The sequence below is a fragment of the Camarhynchus parvulus genome, chromosome 1A (assembly GCF_901933205.1).
Source record: "Camarhynchus parvulus chromosome 1A, STF_HiC, whole genome shotgun sequence".
Taxonomy (NCBI): Eukaryota; Metazoa; Chordata; class Aves; order Passeriformes; family Thraupidae; genus Camarhynchus; species Camarhynchus parvulus.
The window spans coordinates 56,406,561-56,422,896 of record NC_044586.1 but is presented as its reverse complement, the minus strand read 5'-3'; the positions used below and the strand labels follow the sequence as shown (position 1 = coordinate 56,422,896).

Here is a 16,336-nt window from a genome sequence, read left to right as displayed (position 1 = left end):
AAAGCTTCTGAACAGAACTAAAAACTATGCTAAAGTTTATCTTCTCTGAAAAGAAAATCCCAAAGATATTCTATAATATTGTAAGATTTTTTAAACTGAATAGAGAATATACAGTATAAATGTAGACCTCATTTCCATTTTAAAAAAAATATGCATGAGATCGATTTTTCAGATATTTACAGGCCAGGCCATTACTTCAATGATCCTCTTTATTTTTGTCAGCAGTTCTGCTATGTCAAATCTCAGAGCAAAGACTATTTTACTTACAGAGCTATACAATTTAAGATTCAGTACTGTTCAGTCCAATGGAAGTTAACTAATTATCAAATCCCATGCTTTAGAATATAATTTCCAGCTCATAATACTTGTTATTCTTTACACCTTACAGCTCACCATCTGATGAATTTAAGACTGTGTCCAGCACTATACAAGGCAAACTACACCAGCACAAGGTTTCTTAGCTCACTGTAGAACTCTGTGAATTTATTAATTTCACTATTTTATTTTTATAACCTGCACTGAAGCAACAATACTTGCCACAGTGATGCTTTCCCACTGTGCCATATCTGAAAACACTGTCAGAGGGTCTCTATGAAGAATGATATCTTCTATTAAGGAGAAAAATATCCTTGATCGTGAGGTATATTAAATGTAATTCTAATGTGTGGCAGAATGCTGATCCTAAATCAAGGCGAGTAAATTCCCCAAAAGGATAGAAGAATAGGCTGTAGCTGCACAGCAAATCCAAAAGCCTTAAGTCTGTGGAAAGGTTACTTGCATTTATTTGCAGATAACTTTGAAATTCAGATTCCTAGTGAGCATTTAAAAGGGGGATAAAACAAGAGTCAAGTAGAAAGACAACGAAAAGGCTTCATGCATTAACATCTCCTTAGGCAGAAAAAAACACAAACCTGCAGCAAAATGGAACCAGCACTGTCACACCACAAGTTTCTACTGGGTGAAACATATGTGCTTGAGGAATGTGGTTTTCAATACGCAGTACACAAAAACCACAACAGTAATAATAAATACTAACCTAGATCTGAATTTAGGAAAATCCTTCATCTAACATTAATAACAAAGAAGGAAGTGTCTCAGGCTTTTCTCAAATAAGTCAATACTTACATCCCAATAAACACAAGGATAGCAACACTAAGCAGGAATAGCCAGATCTTCTACAATACTGATCGAGTACAAAAGACAACTACATTTTTTGACAAGAAATCAATAGGATTTTAGAACAAATCTCCAGGAAAGAGTAAAACCTGCAGTGCAGGAGAACATATGGCACTCTCCCATCCTCCTTACTGGTAACTCCTACTACAGCACACATTCCTTCCCAAATGCATATGGATTTTAGCTTTGCTCATATACAGTACTGGAGGAGGGAGGGGAGAAGACTGAAAGGAGTTCATCTTCCCTTCCTCCCTGCTCCTGAAGGGGAAGAGTTGCACAAAGCTCCATCTGAGCTCTGGAGAGGGACTGTGTGTCAGCACCCAATAACCCTGTTAAACGTGTGCTCTGTGACCAAGAGCAGCAGGATGAAATACGGACACGCTGCCCCCATCGCCCCTGGCGTGGGCACTCACCGTGCTCTGGTATGAACTAATTCTGCCGAGATTAGACAAAACACTCTCATGACTATTCCTGCTACTATGTTATCTCTATTACCTTAAAATATGGGCTTCTAAAAGTGTATGCCCAGGTGCTTCCCGAGTAGTCCCATTTTCCCAACAGTATTCACTGAGGAGTTCATTACCCCCTCCTCTTTCACAAGATTTAATTCTGGAAAGCCCATTGTGTATGGGGAAAAATTACGGCTCTGAAAAACGAATGAGCTGGACCTGCACATCTGGATTTTTGGCATGAGATGTCTCCTAAGATGACTGTTTTCCTTTCTTCTGCGGTTCAAACATGTTTACCCAGCAGAAATGCTGGGCATGCTTCAAGATGTAAATTACTGATTATTCAAGTAATTTCCCAATCTTTATTGTACTCAAAGAAATACCACGCTTGGTTAAAGTACTTATAAAAGAGTTGCTACCATAATTTTTTAAAGTCTGTTAAAGGAAAACTTGATTAATTTTATGGCATTACAAAACAAAGTCAAGTTAAAAAGATACAGACTTAACTTCATAATTTTAATAAAGTATCACTATCATATAAACTGTTATGAAACCTAGAAAACTGAGCAGCAATACCAATGTCTCCCTTTTTTTGCTGTTTTTGTAACATTAATCTGTATTTTATGCTATTTGCTGCAGCTGTCTTTTTTAAAAAAAAATCAGACTAGCAAACATAAAGCAGTACCCTGTCAAAAGAAAAACAGTAAAGGAAAAAAATGACAGTTTAGATAGCAATGGATTCTCTGGGAAAGGCACTGAAAGAGGTCATGGCACGAAATTATTGTGCAAAATTAGACACAGTTTTAGTTAAAGAAGCTTAGTGACTTTAAGGGCCAAACTATTTTCAGTTAAATGTGTATAACACACATAGTTGTAGTAATATTAAATAATTTACTTAAGCTAATTCTACATTTTCCCAAAGAATTTTAAGTTATAAAAGGCAACAACTCCCAATTCGGTATTAAAATTTCAGCCAAAACCATTTTACTAAACACTTGTATTACCATATGCTTCACATTAATATTACATGAATTATTGAAGACTGATTAAATATACATGTGTCTGTCCAAGAAGGTTTCTCCTCAAAATGCAGTCTCTTACTTTCTTCTGTTTTCAATATTTGCTTAAAGGCAGTGCATTTGAATCTGTGCCTCATGTCAACTAATTATGAATTCCTCACACCACGGTCTACTACCTGCCACTGAGGGAAGGAAAAGCAAGTGTTTCATGCTCCATTTGCTCTTGACAACATCTCACTGGGGCTGTCTGCTTTGCAGACTACTCTGTGGAACATGTGTCCAGCAGAGGTACAATTAGTAGTCAGGAGTGCTAACAGATGATCATCAAGAACTATCACGCCCTTAGCCGAGCTACCCAAAGCCCTGAGCCAACACCTCCTCCAGCACTGCAGGGGACACTAACAGCAAAGGAGATGGCAGTTGCCAGGTCTGCTGGGCTTGCCTGGGCCATGGGCTGATCTGCAGTAGCATTTCAGATACAAATACAGGGCTCTCAGACACAAATATAGGGCTCTCAGAAGCTGGTGGGCTCAGCTGGGTCACATACTGGGAATCAACAAAGGTAATACAGCAAGATATCCAGTGTGAGAGGACTTCTTAATTTGGATGCTTTTGAAGGCATTTTGAAGCCTAGGGAAATGGCAGTGTAATGGCATCCAGCTGAAGGATGGAGGAAGGCAGGACAGCTGTATTGCCCTGACCATGGACACGTGGGCACTGCAGAGGAAGCTGCTGCCATTGCCACCACCCCAGTGGAGACAGGCAATCCAAATCCGGGAAACAATTAGCACTTCATATCTCAGTTCTCTGCTTTAATATGATTTGAAAAAAAAAAATCCAAAGGACAGAAAGAAAATGTTTTCTAACGTCAAACTAATTGAATTTGAAGGTTTTACAAAACAATAGCTGCTAATATATTGTAACTCAGTACCTCCCCATATTACCTCATCACAAAAAGGAAAACCTGTGCATTTTGTTTGATCTACTAATAGACACTTCATAACTTCAATATCTGGTGCATAAAAATCTCTACATTTTTAAGGCCTGAACCTGATCCTGAGTATTGCAGGAGTTGAGAACTGGCTGGAGTGAAATGCAGGTGAGACTGCTGCACAGCTGCACGGCCATGGGACGGCACAGAGCTGGGGAGACAGGCTCCCAGCAAGAGCTGCTAACTGGGAAAGGTGGTGGATGGAAGGCAAGGGGCCCTTCCATGCCCAGTTAGTGAGTTCCCTGTGCTCACCCCCACGCCTGAAAACTTGCTGCTGAACATAAATTAAAGAACTAAAACTTATATTTATTTTACAGTGTTTTCTCTACTTGACCTGAAAATACTTCAACAAATGGATAACTACAGTTGGAGATATTACTGGGTGAGAAAATAGAAGTTTCCAGGGTTTATGAAAAAATGTTATTTTCATACAGGAGAAAAAAACATTTTCATTAAACAAGGCCAGTGTTGTCAAAAAGGGCCAGTGTTGCCTAATCATTAAAGCATAGAAACTTGCAAACTCAGATACTTGTTAACTATTTACTTCTTGTCATTCCGAACTTCTCTGTATTTGCCCACTTATGGAATGAGGTTTGCTAATACTTGCCTAAAACACCTACTACACACATTTGAGGAATTTTCTAAAGGATGTTGCAAAATTACAAACTGAATCATTAATGAAAAAGGATCAAAATTCAAAAAGTAACATGTGACAGAGGGTCTTCCACACATTTACATCAGCAAACAATATTCTAATACTGAACAGGAAAGCCCTAGATCTCATTTTTATTTTAAAATCCTTCTATTTTCAAAATGTTGCTATTGAACTTGCCCATATGTTCCAACAACTACAACTCTCATGAGTCTTCTATATTAATGGTAGTTAAAATAGTCTTGGAATACAGATACTGGAAAAAAGTTACTATTTGAACTATATTAGCACAGTGCAGCTCCATTCTCTCAAAACCCTGTTTCACTGAAAAAATAAAACTATCACAACTCGTAACCTCTTTGCTATTTTGCTGCTTTTTTTTTTTTTTTTACTTTCAGTACCATCCTAATTTCCACATACAAAATGCTTAAGCACCAAGTATCTTAAATGGAGAACATGCTGTACCTTAAATGAGGTACAGAAAATGAAAAGAGCCCAAGTACTGAACAATCAGTCACACACTATCATTTTTACCTGCATGCACAATGCTTCAGGTTGGGGGCACTCAGATTCCTAATGGTTTGTTAACAAGATTTCCATATTTTCCCTCTACATCAATACTGGAGTTACCTACCCATTTATCTCAAAGAGATAAATAAATAAATATTGCTAATGTTTTTACACTCAAAGCATATCTCCTTTGATTTAGCCTGACCTGTTAAATTGAGGTCAAACATCTAATAAAACAGGTACTACTCCAGTTGGCATGTTTCCTTGCCCGTTCTTCAATAATCATTTTATGCTATAGTCACCTAAATAACACACTACATATGCCATTTAAATTTTGCTGACCTTCTCTTTTTGGCTACATCAAGTTTTCTTGTGTTCTACAAATTATTTCAATCAGATAATACACCTAATACAATGTAACATAGTGAGAATAAACAATGGCTGGACATGAAATTTAGAGATGACCAACAAGACATATTTCTTTTTTTTGTAAAACATTCAATGAATGAGCCATTAACAGAAAGGTTCTCTTTTCCTATGGAATTCACATTAATGGTTCTCTTTTCCTATGGAATTGAGAACACCTTCTACACCTGTATAATAAAATACAGAGCTAACACCTGAAGAATTATGCATAGCAACATTTTTACTTCCAATACTATTTTTTGCTATTGTTGTTACTACTGCTCCTAAAACCACTTTAATTTGTATTATGCCAATATTCCACCATCCTTTTTTAATGCATTTTTAGCCCTTACATGCAGAGGTTGCAAGCTGCAAAGTAAAAGTGAACTATACTGAAGTCAGACATTCATTTTAGCTATTCCAAGATTCAAAACATTCTATCATCTGTTCCTATGGAAACTGAAAGGATATTCTAGGTTATATCAGTACCAGCCGATTATGTTGCCGAGAAATCTGTGGTTTATTTTAATCCATAGTTCAGAGGTATAAATTCATGCTTAGTGTTTAGCTTGGTGATTTTGAATTACTGAGGCGTGGTTAACACTTCAGTTCCATTAGATCATACTTTAAGATAAAACAAACTCCTTTTAGACCAGAATAGTAAAGGGAAAATGTTATAAGGTTCCATTAATCCCCGTGGAGTTTACTGTTCAGATGTAGGATATAACTAATATATACTTGGAAGATATTTTTTGGTTGTTAGATGAGCCATACGTTGCTGCATCACATCGTAATAGACTAGTTCAAGGAAAAAATAATTGAGATTTATAGAAAACTCCCTCAGTAGTGCCATGCACCAGATGGCCAGATGAAGGAATCTGATTTAGCAAGTTAACAAGATCATGAAAACCATAACCGTAAGACTAAAGATGAAAAATAAAATTGAATAATGCAACATGAGTATATTTCTACAACAAAGAAACTTAAAGGTTAGGGTAGAGTAAAACTTGTGAAGACATTTAAACACATTAGGTGAAAATTCTCCATATATATACAGAGCTACTCTAAAAGAAAGGATAGAAACAGTGTAAGTAGGATTTTAATTAAACAGACCAAAATGCCATTGTGATCTTTCAAAACAAAAGCCAATACGACAGTTAAACATGTTGGAATAAGTCTTCTCTGTCTACATTAGAATTAGAATAAGCAGTAAAATGGGTGGTTAACATGAATTTAAATAAAAAGCTTTGGATTTCATACTCCATTTTCACTAAACAAAAACCAATGATTTAAAGTCAACTATAGCTACCACCCTCATCTTATGCCAAACGTAGCAAGCAGGTTCAAGTTTTCCTCTTTACAGATAAGACTTCAGCCTTCTTATTCTAGATTCAAATAACTGACTTCAAACTGAATAATGAGAAACGCCTTCTATTTCTATATCATACTGTAGTCAATCACTCCATTACGAAGTAACTGTCTCAGCCTAGTTTCCATCAGGATCTCCTGCAGGGAATTAAGATCGTGGTATAATAAGGAAATATAACAACTACTGCCTAAAGTGTACTATATTGGTTAAACTTTTGACAGTAATGAGGTTAAATTCCAACTACTAGCTTTCAAGATAGAAATAAATGTCAGAATAAAGAGAAAAGAAAAAAAAAAGAAAGAAGCAATGATTACTTTTTTACTTTTTTTACTTTAAAAAGCATACTCTAGTAGCATTTCAACTCTAGCTATTCCAGGCTTTTTATGAGGGCAACCAACAGTATATGGATAAAAAGATGAATGGCTACGAGCCAGATTGGAGGGATTCTTTTCTCTTTTTTTTTCCTTCTACTTTATTTGCTATTCTAATGATAATTTTCTAATTATGCACACTTATGCAGTTATGCACATCTACACAACAGCAGTCAATCCCACTGACATGCTGAAGTGCATAAGGGCTTGGATTATTTAAAAGGGATGACAAAATATGATAGCTAATACGTAAAAGCAGCAAAGTGTAGGAAAAAACATCTGGAAACTAAAAATTGTGATTTTGAGTAGCACAGTACCTCAGTGTGGGTAATCTAACAGATTCTAAGCTAAATGAACTAAAGCTGAACATTGAAGAGGCCCCTACACAACCACAGGGCACACGAAATGACATCCTGCTACAACATTAGACTTTGTTCTACAGTCAAGCACATCTTCACAGAGCTGACAACTTTAGAAAAGCATATTCATGCACTTGCACAGTCCATTTCACAATGAAGCATGCATCTGAAGATGACACTAAACCAGCAAAAAACAGCAGGCATACTTTGATTTAAATCAAAGTGTTTAAATATCATGAACTAATCTAGAAAAGAGGACGTTTCAGTGCAACACATACTTTTGCTAAAGTAGGCAAGACTGAAAGAAACTGAAAAACTCAAAATCACAGGACCCTGCCCAGACAGTCGTGCCCCAAGAGCCATCCACACTTTTGGCAGTAATAATTAGAAGCAATTAGAAAACACAACACTATTATATTTTTCCACGTTTCATCAAAAAAGTGAAAAATTGAGCCCAATACCAACCATTCTTAATATCTGAATATTTCAAACACCTTGAAGTGCATTTGCACGACTGGAAAATGCTGCCACAGGATAGTAAGCACATACATTGCTTAAGATCCTTGACATTAGATTGAACACTGACCTATGACCAATTTAAGAACAATTTCACCAATCTTGCCATAACCCTGCAAGCTGTGGTAGATAAACACTCAGCTCAGAGGACCCTGAAATGAAATAAATTATGCAATTTCTTGATGATTGTGTCTAAGTGATGATAACTGGTCAATTATGTACATACTTTCCCTCCAACACCTTAGGGAATAAGAAACAAGACCTATAGAGATCCTTGACGAGAGATTAAATGCTGGTCTATGAGAGATCTCAGATTAATTTCACCAATTTTGCTATAACACTGCAAGATGTACTACAAAGCACCTAGCTTAGGGACTGAACTGAGATAAATTGAGCAACTCCTGGATAATCACCTCCAGACAACTGGTTAATTATGCAGGCACTTCATCCTCCCATCACTTTTCTCAGGCACTAAACAGTATTAGTCAAGAACACTTAGGCATATACATCTAGTTAGTAACTTTTTAATGTAAAAAAAAAGCTGCACTTGTTCCAGAGACAACAACTGAGAGGAAAGGTTCAGTATGAAGAAGAATTCAAAACAGAATAATTCACAAAACAAATTCTTCTCAATGAATTACTATATGAAAACTCAAAATGCCCCCAGATATGCCCAAAATAACAACAGTACAATGATGCTACAAATATGCAAAGTATAATGTGAATAACTAAGAAATTTTTGTTCAGACCATACTGTTTACCTATTTATCCTGTGTATAAAATTTGGCATTTGAACAAGCGTCAGAAGTAGAGTTTAGCATTTATTTCTCTACGTTATTTTCCCCTCTTCTTTATTCTGCAAGTTTATAATTAGCAAAGCTCTTCATTCTGGAGAAAAATAAATCTGGATATTTTTTAAAGAACAGCACACCCAGTTTAACAAAGGATACTTATTAGGCTTACACCTATGTCTTATATACAGGAAACTGAACAATAAAACATCGCATAATTTCTCTATACTAAAAAAAATTTTAAAAACCCCACCAACCAACCAAAAAACCACCAAAACCAAACTAGTCACACATCTACAGATTCCTCCAGGAGACAAGGAAGAAAAATTTTTATTCTGTGGTCAAACATACAGAATGTTCCTGTAACACACAGAAGGACAAACTGTTTAAAGTGCAAACCCAGGGAAATCTGAATTCTGCTCTCATTTCTACACCACATCCTGCTATATTTTAATCAATCTTTAATGATACCATTGATACCTCACAGCCTATATCCTAATTATTACAATTGGTATCAGTAAAGTCACAAGCAAGAACACAGGTCCTTAATGTATTTCACACATGCAAAAATCCATCCTTCTTACACCCACAGCTGCTGCTTAAAGCACTGGACCTAGCTCAGAACTAAGGCTACCTTTTAAGAGGATGGAGGAGATGGAAATGCAGCTCTTTTCTGCACACACATGGTCTGGTTCCTAAAGCTACCAATTATGCAGGCACTTCATTGTCATTACCAGGTGGAGCTAAGTTTGCTTATCCCTGTAAGTCCTACACCTAGCATGGCAATATACAGCAGGAAGGGTTTGAAGCATGAGCTAAGTTGCAGAGAAAGTTTTCTCATTTTTAAGTACAGCAGACACAAAACTGTGTCTGGAAAAACTGCTCTACCTGGAATTGAGCTATGGTAATCTTAACAAATTTCTCTTTTCCCCAGTAATTTCTTACTATTCAGATTTACTTTACACAATATTGCTGTTGAAAACAGGGGTGAAGTGGTGCCAAGAGCAAATCTAGATTCTTCAGCCTAGGGTTCAATGGGAGCAAAAGAAATTATGGGGATGTTTCAGGTGGTTGAAAGATGCAGATATATTTCTTTTTAAAATTTTTCTCTTTTTTAAAATTTTAAAGCAGAAAACATTTCTGGCCCTTCTGTTAGAAGGGTGGCTTTTAATCAACTTCTTGATGCCTATCTGCTAAAGCTGTCTTTCCTGCTTCCTATGCTATCTGCCATTAGCTGCTTACAGTATGAAGAAAAGCTAGCAAGGAGTTTAGGACTAGAAATAAAGATGGGGTTACAACCCATTTTCTTTAAAGTGTTCTATGGGTCATGAAAGACTGCCTATCTGTGCTATGTACACTAGGAGTGCCTAACAAAGCACACAGAACAATAGAAACCTGCCTGCAGCCACTGGTACCTGTGTGCTCAGGTTTGCTATTATTTGTATTGCTTTTGTCAACAATAGCAAAGAGAGCTTTCTCCTTCTAAAAGGATTAGGAAGGCAAGTGTGGTTTGCAGCTCTGAGAGCCTGTTTAGATACACTGACAGAAACTTCTAGCCTACACCCAGATAGCAGCTTCAAGATTCCACCAGGAACAGGAGTGGAGGGCTTCACTTCTAAAGTAGTCAATGGCTAATGCCACATTTCCAAAGGGGGAAGAGGTTTCATTTTTTCTGAGAAATACACAAACACCATGGTGGTGGACATGCCATAAAAACATGCATTAAAATGAACAGAAAAAGACAATGTATTACTTAGGTATAAGTATCTGCTTTCATGTGCTCCTGTTGGATATTATTTGGGGGAATCTGTGCACAGCTCACTACCATGTGACTTATAGATCATTAAATAAAGAATAAAAAGAACAAAAAAGGTCTCTACCCAAATCAAAGGGGATATATAAAAATGTTAAATGGAGCAGTTTAGACTTTTTAGTTCTGTTCTTTTTGTCAGAGTAACTTTGAGCAGTATCTCTGAAAAAAATGCTGAATTCTAGAGAGAACATTCACCAAATTCTAATGACTTTTGCTTAAAAACAAATACTTCCACTCCTGGTTTTTAAAATTTATTTCCACTTCCTACTTCTCTTTTAGGTGGACACTGAAATACTCTAAAATGGAGACATAAGGGTAATTTTTCTCTTAAGGCATTGCTGCATTGAAAAAGTGCTACATGAAATGTAGAAGTACAGCTCGCTCTTATGTAGGTAATTGATCTCATATTATTTACACAGCAGATGAAAACTAAAACTGCATTTGCAAATATGAATATCAAAAACCTGAAGAAACACCTAGATAAATAGAGATGCACTATTCTCAAAGGTACAGACAGCCACCAGAATACATACTGGCAGGAAGACATTTCATCTGAGGAATTCTTTAGTACCTAATACAGGAGAAAAGACGAAGGTCCCATGTCCTCGTTAAGGAAGTTTCAGGGGTTGGAAGGTATAGATGTAAATCAGCTTATCAGTGAAACACAAACAACAGGAATCAAAGACATGCTATTCACTAGTCATATTTCAAATTCCAGATTTCTTGGGCAATGCCTGCGTATGTATTTTCTAAAGCAAACTATTGTTCTCAACATTAAAGTCACAAATCATATCCAACAACAAACCTGTGATGCATAACCCAACACCTCCTCATGAAAACATCCCCATTTCTGATATGACTAAGCACTAATAATTTTCTTCCAAACACTCCTCCATTTGTTGGAAACAGGCCCCTGGCTAAAGCACAACAGGCATATACTTTAATAATCTCTTGATTACCTGGAGACAGCCTGGAACACCTAATAAATCTGTCTATTTTTCAGGTGGAGTGGGATTGATTTCCCCAGGGTTTCTTTGTCAGTTCCATTTTAGTACTTAATATGAAGAGAAAATTATCAGAGAAGGTCAAATCTGACATGAAAAACTAGAAGGAGTTCACACTGATGAAGACTTTTGCTACATTTAAAATAAATGTCCACTTGCTTTTTCTTAGGCCCTGTCTTCTGTCAATCTTTATTTAATAACCTATATGCTTCATAGCCTGCAAAAAGTGCAATCACAGCTTGGCAACATGCTCAAATAGCCAGAAGTTTCAACACTGGAATAGTAATCAAGTGAAAAATGGGGTGGTTTTTTCCTGCCACTTTGTTATCAGCGAATAGTCAAAGGTATTTACCACAACCATGACTTCCTACTGCAGAAAATTAGTTGAAATGACAGATCTAAGTAAAAGTTAGAGACATACCAAAATTTTTGATCCTCAATTGTTTAATCAAGCCAATTTATTCAGTAGGTTTTCTATTCTGTATACATTCTATTTTCATGTCAATCTACAACAGTATAAACAAATGCTATCTTGACTTAGAAGTTTAACACTTGGTAAGAAACAGGATAAAAATGCCTTATTCAAAGCCTCTTTGTTCTCTAATTTAGGATCCAAATTTGATAGAAACTTGTACCAGATTTCTCCTCTCACTCTGGCAATAAGGATTTAAAATATTTTTGGTTTTGAAGAATATAAAGAAGTATGGACAAAGGAACATTAAATTTTACAAAGGCAAGAAAATAGCACTAAAGATACTGCAAATAGTTAATAGATGGAGCCAGGTTATTAAGATGTCAATAATTACATTTAATATGAATGAATGCAATTACACATATTCGTTTTTATTTCCCTACAGTGAATACTTACCTCAAAGTTTAAACTGCTCTTTGAAGTTTTAATGCAAATCTTTCAAATCTTTTCAATATATTTCAGCAGAGCTAAAATGTAGAAATCTTCTTACAGTTTTAAGAAATTGTATTTTTCATATTTTGCTATAAACCTTGGCAACATTGGCAGTGCTGTATATGGTGTTGACTGCATTAAGCTTTTATGACAGTGTTTAGAGCTTACCTACTGTCTTCCAAATTACAGAGTCAGATCCTGCAAAATTTTGTTCTTGCAAATAATGCACAGGACCAGTTTTGTCAATTTATTTGAATATAGTCATGTGTGAGAATTTCTCACATAGCACTTTTTTTTTTGTTTAATTTACACTGGGCAGTGCTACACAAAGCAAAAGAAATCAAGCTCAAATTCTTTTACACTTTACTTTTGAAAGGAAGTAAAGAACAAAGTGTATTTTACCTGAGTCTCCACACCTTGCTCAAGCAACCTTTTAGCCTGGTTTTCCACCTCAAGACGAGCTCTTGCAATAAAAAGCAGATCATTTTCAATCACTTCTATTCCAGACAGATCTATCCCTTGAGAAAGATAATCTATAAAAGCAACAAAACATTGATAAGCATGACACAGGATAATGGGGATAATGGAACATTTTAAGCATGTTAAAACATTTCGAAGCTACAGTCAGTTCCAAGGGACGTTTTTGTATACAACACTTGACAATACAGTACATCAAAGTAATGTCTTATACCAGGAAAACTGAAAATCAGAGGACTATTACTTAAGAAAACCTGGATATTGAATACATTTAATTTACTTCAACACACTTCTCTACATCCAGAGACTACTGAAGAGGTGCAAAACGTGAGTTCTAGGAATTACAGAATCAAAATCACAGACCAAAAAGGGGCAAGAAGTCGTATCCTTGTCCCAAAGAATTTGCTAGATCATTAAATTTCTCTAACCAGACGTTCAAATAAGCATAATTTGCTCTAAGATCTGAAATTAAAGATGCATTAAAAGGCTCAAATTATACTTCATATATTTAAAGTGCACTACTAAACATTTGAGATCAATGACAAAAGAATGGTACGAAAAGAAAATAAAGGATTTTTTTTTCCTTTTTAATTACAGAATCATCACAAAAATCATTACCATCATGGAAATCACCATCAGCCAGGTAGCTAGATATTACTGGGCTGGACTGGCAACTGCAGCAATAAAATCTATTCAAATTCCACTTTTCTCAATGATTTTTTTCCTCCTTTTTTATCTTCCTGGATTTAAATTAATCCAATTCTCCACGTCCAGGTAGCCTAGACCTTTACACTACTGCTTATCACCAAGATAAAGCAGAACTACTCTCATTTACACAGTTTTCAACATTTAGCTTAATGAAACAGGTTTTTTCCTGCTATTTTTGAAATATCAAATAAAACTACCAAAATAATGGCCAAAGCATTTCACACACAGTATCAGATTCTTCCTTCATAAGATGATGTTCCACTATTTCCATTTATAACCAGTCTTCTATGACTCCCTAATAAAGTTATCTTCCTTTTAGTCCTCACAGTAAGTTTATTAAGGCAAAGACTTAAAACATTTTAACTATGCTAACTGGACTTTTAAATCTTTGCCAAATAACCTTTCACTTTAGTAGCTATTTATTTTTGATTATTCGCAATAAACTAATCTAATTCTCAGATGAATTTCAGCAATGACATGTTCACAACTGAACACAAAATTCCGAGTGAATCATTTCACAGCTATGTAGAGAACATCCCTATACCTGCACATGAAAAATACCATAAAAGAAATCAAAACAAAAAGCTTACTGAAATACTGCACAAAGCTAAGTAAAAGCATAAAGGAATCATCTCTCTTAACAGTACAGTATGTCAAATAGGTTTCAGTCTACTAAGAATAGGCCTGCAAATGCTTTTCCCTGCATGCATTTGTTTAAAAATGGATCAGAGGGGTCAAAGGTCAGCTGAGCAGCAGGACAGCAGAGACATTTCATGAAGCCCTGTGTGCTGGTGAGTTTACAGAGCTGCTTTTGCCACGGGCCAGAGCAGCCACACTTACCCCTTATTTCCTTTTTACTATGACTAAGCTGCATCTTTACAGGGGGTCTGGCATATGAACCCATTAAAACTAATATTAACTCTCAACAACTTGCAATGATCAAGTGTCTTGAATGTGAAGGCTAATTTTCTGACCCCTTTCTTTCAGCTGCACAAAAAAAAAAAAAGGAGGAAAACACTATCACAGATTCGCTCTACTGCCATAGGAAACTCTGAAGAAGTTTCTTGGCAACATGAGATTAAAAAAGGTGCAAATATTACCAAATATTTACATATTTCACAAACACAAGAACTGCTGTGTAGTTCACTTATGGCATAAAGTCATAATCTGGAAGCCCAGACTGCCTAAACAAAACAAAATAAAATATGGTCATGATCTCCTAAATCCACAGAAAATCTAAGGAAGATTACTAAAAAAGATACCATTTCTTCCTTTTGTGTTTCAGCTCAAAATCTAAATTAAGTCACTTCACGTGCTAAAAATTTAATCCTTCTGATGGTTTTAAGAAAAGAACAGAAAGACCTTGCTGCTCTGGGCTCTCCAAAAACCTCCATCTGTGTCTCCGACTGGCAGCCATCTCCTGCCAATCTGTTAAAATCTGCAACTTTTCTCCAAATTTTCTGCAGTCCTACAAAATATTTTGGGACAATGCATTTCAGCAGGACTTCAAAACAGTGGGGCTTCCTGTAGGTTCAGTGACTACTACTGTAGATGCTCCTAGTTGCTATTCTAACAGTAAGGAAGCTCTAGCAATTACACAGTTTTCAAAGGAAAGGCAGTTTTCATAAGGACAGCAGGTCTGTGTCAGAAACACCCGCAAGTGCTTTCCTGCCATTCTTATGTGAAAGCAGAAGCTGTACCACAGGCAGGGTATGTGCTTTTTGATAGTTTTTGTCATCTATGCAGACAATATAATATTAGAAATCTCTACAGCTGTGTACTCTCAAGAGTGATGTTGCTCCCCTGGACAGCACGATGAAACCAAGCAGAAGGACAGCTGAAGTAAGAGCAGCCAGATCATACCCAAAATACCTGTGCGTTTAAGATCTGATTTATTTAAAATATTGCAGAGGAACCCACACATTCCAGTCAGTTTTAGTTAGTACAGAAACCCTGTCAAGTGAACACAGCAAAAATGCTATGGGTTATTAACTCAGGGAGTAGCAAAGGTAGGATTTTGTTTCACTCATGTGATCATTTTTCTATTTCTTGCCATGCGTAGTCAGTCAACAACACTGCAGTCATGATCAGAGGTGAGTGGGACATGGGCTGTAAAGAACTTGTGTCTACTCATCAGGAATTAACCAAAAACAATGGCTCGCCCCTCAGCTAGCACAGACTCTGGGGACTGGTGTTCAGTTTAAAGCATGTCAGCTTTCCATCTGCTTTAACCTTACAGCTCTGCAGTAAAACTATTACTGTATTAACTCTAAAAGATTTAGTGAGCATATATTTATAACTGACATCTCTCCCTTACGAGATTTTAAAAGCGTATGTATAACATTTTGTTATCTTTGGGAAGATTTGTGTTTTTAACAAATTAGAACCTAAGTATCTTGTACCACCGTGTGCCAGGGCTGGAGCAGCCACCAAGGCATTGCCCCCTTAGCAGCACCACAGGCTGCTCCAGCCACTTCTCAGCACAGCCAGGGAGCAAATTAGAGGAGGGAGCTACAGTCCTATAAACATTCATTTACCTCTCATCCTTCTGATAATTCTACCTCTTTATACAGGTTCAAGAACATAAAGGCAAATCCTTAACTCTCATTGGGTGTTGGTATTGCTTCCCTTCTATCACACCCAAATAAACTTGGAAAGCACAGCTGGAACTTACTTTCTAAGAACTTTAAATACAGCTTGCCTGCTGAATCATTTTCTTGAACAAAAATGCTGTATGTCAAGGCAGAATGCACTAAGACTGAGCAAGAAGTGACATATATAATCTACTTCAGCCTACCAAGGCTGTACTTTTTAATAAAAAG

The 16,336-nt window shown here is 36.4% G+C and overlaps 1 protein-coding gene across 1 annotated transcript in view; it reads right to left on the bottom strand.

Moving 5' to 3' along the window:
* Window positions 1-16,336, bottom strand: part of COG5 (component of oligomeric golgi complex 5) — a 172,281-nt gene that overhangs the window by 89,150 nt on the left and 66,795 nt on the right. Inside the window, exon 7 of the mRNA XM_030960406.1 lies at window positions 12,732-12,862. Coding sequence (XP_030816266.1) covers window positions 12,732-12,862 — 131 coding nt within the window. The remainder of the gene's footprint in view (window positions 1-12,731; window positions 12,863-16,336) is intronic.